General features: G+C 35.6%; 1 protein-coding gene across 1 annotated transcript; it reads right to left on the bottom strand.

The window, feature by feature from the left end:
- Positions 1 to 2245: 2245 nt before the first annotated feature.
- Positions 2246 to 6103, bottom strand: LOC115971422 (geraniol 8-hydroxylase-like). The gene is made up of 2 exons (XM_031091340.1): positions 5057 to 6103; positions 2246 to 2994 (listed from the first exon to the last, which is right to left on the bottom strand). Exons 1-2 carry the CDS (start codon positions 5996 to 5998, stop codon positions 2374 to 2376), a joined length of 1563 nt encoding a protein of 520 aa, XP_030947200.1. The 5' UTR covers positions 5999 to 6103; the 3' UTR covers positions 2246 to 2373.
- Positions 6104 to 7285: the final 1182 nt, after the last annotated feature.

Raw genomic sequence — 7285 nt, 5'->3', positions numbered from 1 at the left:
GAAAGGGGAACTGTCATTACAGAATAAGTCCAATTAGGTATTGGGGTAAGGGTTCAACTGTAGGTTGGTAAGGTACTTATGATTCCTTTACTTGTAATCGCTTATTGTGATAATAATGGTGACCTGAAAATCACTCGATGGGGTTTTTGCCGTTAGGTTTTCCCCATTTGTAAACAAATCACTGTGTTATTTATTTTCTGTTACATAATTAGTTTATTGGTGATTTGTTTGTGCTATCACGCGTTTGCATGATAAATTGATTAATTAATAACTTGACTAATTAATTAATTAATTTCTATCACAAGGGGTCATTCAGTTTGTGGCATGTCAGTACGGCATCTGATCCCTACAAAAAATTCTCCCATCAAGAACAGCACTACCCACATCGGTTGGACCCCCCCCCCTCCTGTTGGCTACTTTAAACTCAACACCGACAGTTCAGCAAAAGGAAACCCAGGCTTAGCAACGGCTGGTGGGCTTATAAGAGATCACAACGGATCTTGGACTGCTAGCGAATGACACCTCTTTTGTTACACATCCTTATTCTAACCTCATTCTTGAATGCAGGTCCCTGCTCCAATGTTTTGAAGATGCTTGGATCGGTCACACCCATCGTGAAGGAAATTATTGTGCTGATATTTTGGATAAGGAGGGAATTTTTAGTTCTAGTTCTTTTGTTTATCACTCTTCTCCTCCTTATTGTATTATGTACCAACTTTTGGCTAATGCATGGGGTGTTTACTTCCCCAGACATTGTATTTCCTAGCTTTCGTTTAATTCAAGTTTCGGTTTACCAAAAAAGTCCAAAATCCAACATGCACAAATTTCAATTTAACCAAAAATAAGTAAAAACCATTGTCAATGTACAAAATACCACAAAAAGCTAATACTCACGTCAGAAAGCATATAATAGAAAAATGTATCAAATTTATATATTTTAGTCCAAAAATTATACACATCAAGCAAGCCAAAATTTTGTAAATATGTATGGTTACTACAGTAACCATGTACATTTATATTAGTACTATTCATTTTACATTTAGTTTTTATTCTTTCTCCATGTACATTTATATTAGCACTATTCATTTTACATTTAATTTTTTATTTTTTCTCTATGTATTCTGATAGTGGTAAGTCCCACTTATTTTCTTATTCTTTATCGGTGTGTTTTTATATTTTCACATGATAATGACTTGCAGCTTTTGTTTAGTTTACACTTTAATAATAAGAATTTTTATACGTATCATAGGTCATAACTAAATGTGATACTTCTATTTATATATGATCTCTTTTATAAATATCATGTTATTGTTAAGCAATATACACTCCAAAAATATCATCTTTTATTTTTTTAAACCCTTTATTTTGGCTATGGACTGTTAAAAGTAGCCCTAAACATCCATAATTTATGCCAATTTCTTTGATATACTTTGAATTTACTCTTTTTACACTTATAAGTTCTTCTCATACATGTTTATAATTTTAAATATATGTTTTTAAGTTTACTGCAACCAAATTATTTTGGTATGTATTTTTTCATTTGATATCTAAAAATCTTTACTTATTAGTTACTCAAGCAAGAAAGAATGCCTCAATAGTCATCTTTTAATTCATTTGCATGCAACTAGATAAAAGTCTCAATTATCTTCTTCAAGTCATTGTATTTGAATGGCGCGAAATATAAATATATTTTTTTAATGGTGTTGAACAAAAATTATTTTCAAAATTTGATTTTTTTTGAAAAAAAAAAATGAGCTTTATATTAATTTGTCAATTGAGTTTGGGTTGTGTAATGTAAAGCCCATAACAAACAAGTAAACCAACTATGTCTTAATTTTATTATATTTTACTCCAAAAAAAATAAATTTAAAATATGGGTTGGGTCACGTGTTAGTTAGGTTGGGATGGGTTGACTAGTAAAAAAACTGGTCAGCTCACGCATCAACCCATTTTTTTTATTCAATTCAAAAAAATTGGGTTCGGGTTGAGGTAGCGAATTCTGGCCCATTTTGTCATGTCTAGATTTAGTCATCTCATACATGTGACTGACCCTAACTAATTTGTTAAGTATCCATAACCGACCCAAAAATATGGAACTAGGACTTGTTGTAACGGTTCTCTAGTCATTGTTAAGGAAATAACATCTAGTTAATGAATGTTTTAATTATTTTTTTTTATTGGCATGTCATTTTGTAAGCCTATAGTAAAATTTATAGAATCTCTAACAGCACTTGTGAGAATAAAATGCAGAATCATTTTTTTAAATTTATTATTATAAATTTTGGGACTTTCTAAAATGGGCGATGCGGCCTTCTTTATGAAGGGGTAGAAGTTTTTTGTAGTAGGGACCTTAGGCCTAGGCCTTGGGCAGTCCTACTCATACATAGATGGATCATATAACCTTGGGGTAGGTATTGCGACAAGAGGGATCTTTTTTTTCAGCACAATCCCAAACTTTTCAGTAAGGTCCAGCTTCTCTCCTTGGGGAAGTTTCCAATCAAAAGAATGCAGAAGTGTAGCAAGTGAATACATCATCATCCTCTCAGCCATTGCAATTCCAGCGCATATTCTTCGACCAGACCCAAACGGAAAATAACTAAAGTCACTTCCACTATAGTCCCATTTACCATCCAGGAACCTCTTTGGATCAAAAGTTAATGGATTTTCCCAAATAGAGGGGTCCCTTTGTATCGCCCATACATTCACAAAGATCCTAGACCCATTTGGAATGGTGTAGCCTCCCACGGTGCATGTTTCACTTGGGCAACGAGGGACTAATAATGGCACGGGTGCGTGTAACCGCAATGTTTCTTTTATTACAGCTTGTAAGTATGGTAGTTTGTGAATATGAGACTCTTCTACAATGTTATCTTTGCCAACTACAGCCTCCAATTCTTGTTGGGTTTTCCTCGTCACCTCCGGTTTGTTCATGATTTCAGCCATGGCAAACTCAAGTGTGTTGGAGGATGTCTCTGTCCCACCGACCACCATATCCTGTTCACATTATATACTACATTATGACATTATGTGGAGGCCTTGCTAGACAATTTAGCTATCAAATAAAATGACTCCACACAATTGTAATATTAATGCCAGAACTAGAAATAGAATATATTTTTTAATTGGTCATGGTTAAACACTGTGTCTACGGTACACAAAGTTGAAATCATGCTTTTAAAACATTATATCAACTAGAGTATGTGCCCGTTTGTTTCAGCTTTTAGAAGCTAAAACGTACGTTTTGAAACCCCCAGCCGAAAAAGCCCGTTTGGTTAGGTTCAAAAAGCAACTTTTTGTTAAAAGTTGTGTTTTGAATTTGTGAAGAAAACGTGCATTTGCAAAAAGGAGCTTAGGAGGTCCATAATCAGAAAGTCCGTGCGCGTTTCATCAATATTACCGTTGAGGCAGTATTAAATTACCAAATTGCCCACTGTGCTACTACAAAGGTCTTCTCCGTGCTGCTTTGCTACAGAACAAACACTACAAACACAACAATCTTTCTCTCAAACATCTCTAAACTCAAGCATAATCAGATTATCAGAATACAAACTCAAAAACACAATTTTAAAATTAATCAAATCATAACAATAAAAGCAAAAAAGAAAAAGAAAAAAAAAAGACAGAAGACAGAAGCCATCTGACACATCTGGACTGGGTTGGGGACGAAGATGAGAGTTCCCTGGAATGTTCTTGAACGAGGGAGAAAAGGAAAACTTATGGTTTAGCTAAAGAAATAGACCTATATGAGAGCTCCCTAGGCTTGATTCAGCTAAAGAAATAGACCCAGATGAAGAAAACTTATGGAAGTGAGTGAAAACTTGGATGGGTTTTCTTCTTGGGGTTGAGAGCTTACACAGTGTCAGCTAAGAAAGCAAAGCAAACCAAAAAAAAAACACACAGGTGGCTTTGTGGTTTTGGGTGGACAAAGAAGTGTTATTTTATTGTTCTAATAGGGTCAAAGAAAGTGGTTTCTGGCTGATAAGTGAGGCTGAGAATTAGTGGCTGAGAGATCTCCATAGAAAAAAAAAAAAAAAAAAAAAAAAAAAAGAAGAAGGAAATACGGATGAAAAGAAAAAAAATAAATAAAGAATAAGAAATTAAAATTGAGAAATGACATCACAATATTTTTACAATAAATCTTAAGTAGTAGGTTATTATTAGCTAATATTGTGAGAAAAAAATAATTTTTTTAGAAAGAGAAAAAAATAATTGTAGTAGTACGTTCAAATTAAAATCAGTATAAATTATCACAATACTTTCACAATAAATCTTAAGTGGTAGGTTATTATTAGCTAATATTGATGAGAAAAAAATAATTTCACAATATTTATTTAAGTATGAAATAAATTCCCTTATATATACATTGTCCTTTTTGGTAATTTACCCCTCAAACTGTCATTTTTATAAGTGCTAACCAAACACTCAACTTTTTCAAAAAGCACTTTTTAACAGTTTTTACCAAATATTCAACTTTTTGAAAAAACATTTTTTCATTATGCACTTTTTAAAAACTCAATTTTTTTCAAAAAGTCCAATTTCAAAAAGCTGAACCAAACTCACCTTATATACAATATGTAGTGTCTATTTGGAACAGTTTATTTAGCTGAAACTAAAAATTTTTTGCTGAAAGTGAAGAAAATATGTTAAAAAATAAGTTGAATAGTACAGTAGGACCCATGAATAATATCAAAAAGTGCAGTGAGACTCATAAATAGTAACAAAAATAAGCTAAAAGTGGAGATAAGCTAAAAAATTCAGCTCATCCCAAACTCACACATCATGTGCAACAATAATCACTGTATCATTTTTAAGTTGGAGCCTTTGTACTATGACTCCCTTTGACTTATTGGGCTTTCTGCTTAGTGATTTATTTCAAAATAGACTAAAGTAAATCTTTTATAGAAAAATGAAAATGTTATTGATTTTTTTTATAACTTTTTTTAATTTTTCTAAAATAAATGATTAATGTATACCCTAACTACACACATTTACATTAATCTAACCCTTAAAATTACGAATAATATTTACTACAACATTATGAACGAAAAGAACGTACCATGAACAAGGCCTTGAGGTGTATCATGGTGAGAGGTGTCTTAGAATCACCTTCATCCTTCAATTTCAACAAGAACTGCAAAAAATCCTTACTCTCTTTGTTCCCACCTTCTTTATCAATCTTCGGTCGTTGGTTTATCATAACATCAAAGATCCGATCAAACCGTTTGGCCAACCCATCCATCTGCCTCTTTATGCCTTGCAAGTCAAACCTGGCCAAACCCGGATAAAAATCCGAGATGTTGGGCTTCCCCATAAGCTCTGTCATCAACGACACCACTTCTCTGAAATCAGCACCTAGGCTAGCCCCCTCTTCTCCTTCCACTGTTTCACCCCACATCATGTTCGTAATCACGTTCATCACAGTCAAGAACATCTGCTCCCCAATGTTTACGGGTGACCCAACCCGATTATAAAAGTACCTAACTGTTTCTCGGACTTGTTTACGACGAATCATGTAAACGGAGTCCAACGTTGTATTATTAAGCATCTTGAACACTTTTCTCAACATCCGCCACTCAGGCCCATATGGGGTCCATACAATATCGGACCCACCATAGCTGGCTGCCCTGCCCGCTGCTGAGACGTCGTGGTTCGCAAAGGTGAGGTCGTGGTCTTTGAGAACTTGGCAAGCCAGGGAAGGTGAGCTCACCACAATTCCAATCTTGTTGCCGAGCTGAAGCCTGAATATGGGCCCGTAGATTTGGGCCAAGCTCGTGAAGTAGGAGTGAAGCTCCGAGTCAAGAGAGAGGAGGTTCCCGAATAACGGGACGCCACGTGGGCCCGGAGGCAGTAGCGAAAGCGAGGTTCTTTTCTTCATCCATGCGTAGTTGCAAGAGAGCGTAAAGAGGGCAAGAAGTAGTAAAAGAAGAGTGAGAAGTATGCGTGGGAGTTCATTTGCGGTGATAAGAGTAGCGTGGAGGAAATCTGAGATGAGGGTCATGTTGGTATTGGTTTGTGAATCGTTGGATGGATTCAAGGATGGCAAGCTTATCTACGTATGTGTGGCTTGCAATTGATAGACATTCAATGGTTCTTAAAGAAGGACTAATAGGCTTCACGACAGGATGGGGTCAAGGATGGCAAGCTTATCTACGTATGTGTGGCTTGCAATTGATAGACATTCAATGGTTCTTAAAGAAAGACTATTAGGCGTCACGACAAGCCGACAAGGATCATTTGCTCCGATATGATTAGGAATCTCACGAACCGATCCGTTTATTTTATTTTTTTCTTTTTTGGGTTTTTGAAGTTGACATAGTTATCACTTATCAACTTCCCCAACAAGAGCATTTGCATCCGGAATTTACAAAAATTCTATTTTACCATCTTAAAACTCACTTTATTATTTCTACCATACCATTTTTCAACACTCTCAACATCCTAACTTTTATTTTCCTATTCTACTTATTAAAATAATATTTTTATACAATAAAATAATATATCCTAAAATCACCATCATTTACAATACAACACATTATTTATTCTTTCTCTCTCATTCTTTCTGTTCAAGAACAACCACAAATTTACTGAAACCACCATCATTGGCCACCATGACCACCGGCCACCATCAACACCATCACAACAGCTCACAAATAATATATCCCAAATCCACTCATAATCACCGGCCACCATAACCACCGGCCACCATGACCACAAACCAAATCCAACCAAATTTGCAACAAAAATCTTCTAAAAAAACCAATGAAAATTAGACAAACCCATCACCACGAAGGCACAAAGAAAAAACACAATAGCATCACCACCTAAAACTCACCATCAACCCCATCACAACACCATCAACAACCCACAATCCAAAATCAACCAAAGATCCACACCATAAACCCACAAAATCAACCCATAACCCAAAAACTCAAATTGGTGAGGGGTGAGACTGCGAGGCGGCGATGGTCATTGAAATCCATAGCAAAACCCATCGGAATCCACCCCCATCTCCACCACGCACAACCTTGCCATGACCTTGCCGTGACCCACATTGATCTCCACCAAACCCATCACCAATCTGAGCAACCCAGAAACCCAGCAACACCGGACACAAACACTGGCGATCTCCAACGACCAACAAAACCCAGCAACACTAGACTTGAGAGAACCATGACCCACAACCCACTTTAGCCATACCCACCTCTTCCTTTAAGCACTGGTCACAGCAGCAAAAAAAAAAAAAAAAAAAAAAAAAAAAAAAAAAAAAAAAAAAACAGAACTTGTC

The sequence above is a fragment of the Quercus lobata genome, chromosome 12, assembly GCF_001633185.2.
Source record: "Quercus lobata isolate SW786 chromosome 12, ValleyOak3.0 Primary Assembly, whole genome shotgun sequence".
Taxonomy (NCBI): Eukaryota; Viridiplantae; Streptophyta; class Magnoliopsida; order Fagales; family Fagaceae; genus Quercus; species Quercus lobata.
The sequence above is the reverse complement of the archived record's forward strand: the minus strand, read 5'-3'. Positions and strand labels throughout refer to the sequence as shown.

Excerpts from the sequence above, each read along its gene's own strand:
- LOC115971422 (XM_031091340.1), bottom strand. The coding sequence starts at position 5,998 with ATGACCCTCATCTCAGATTTCCTCCACGCTACTCTTATCACCGCAAAT. Across the intron at positions 2,995-5,056 it reads ACCTCAAGGCCTTGTTCATG|GATATGGTGGTCGGTGGGAC; the intron begins GTACGTTCTTTT and ends TAATGTGAACAG.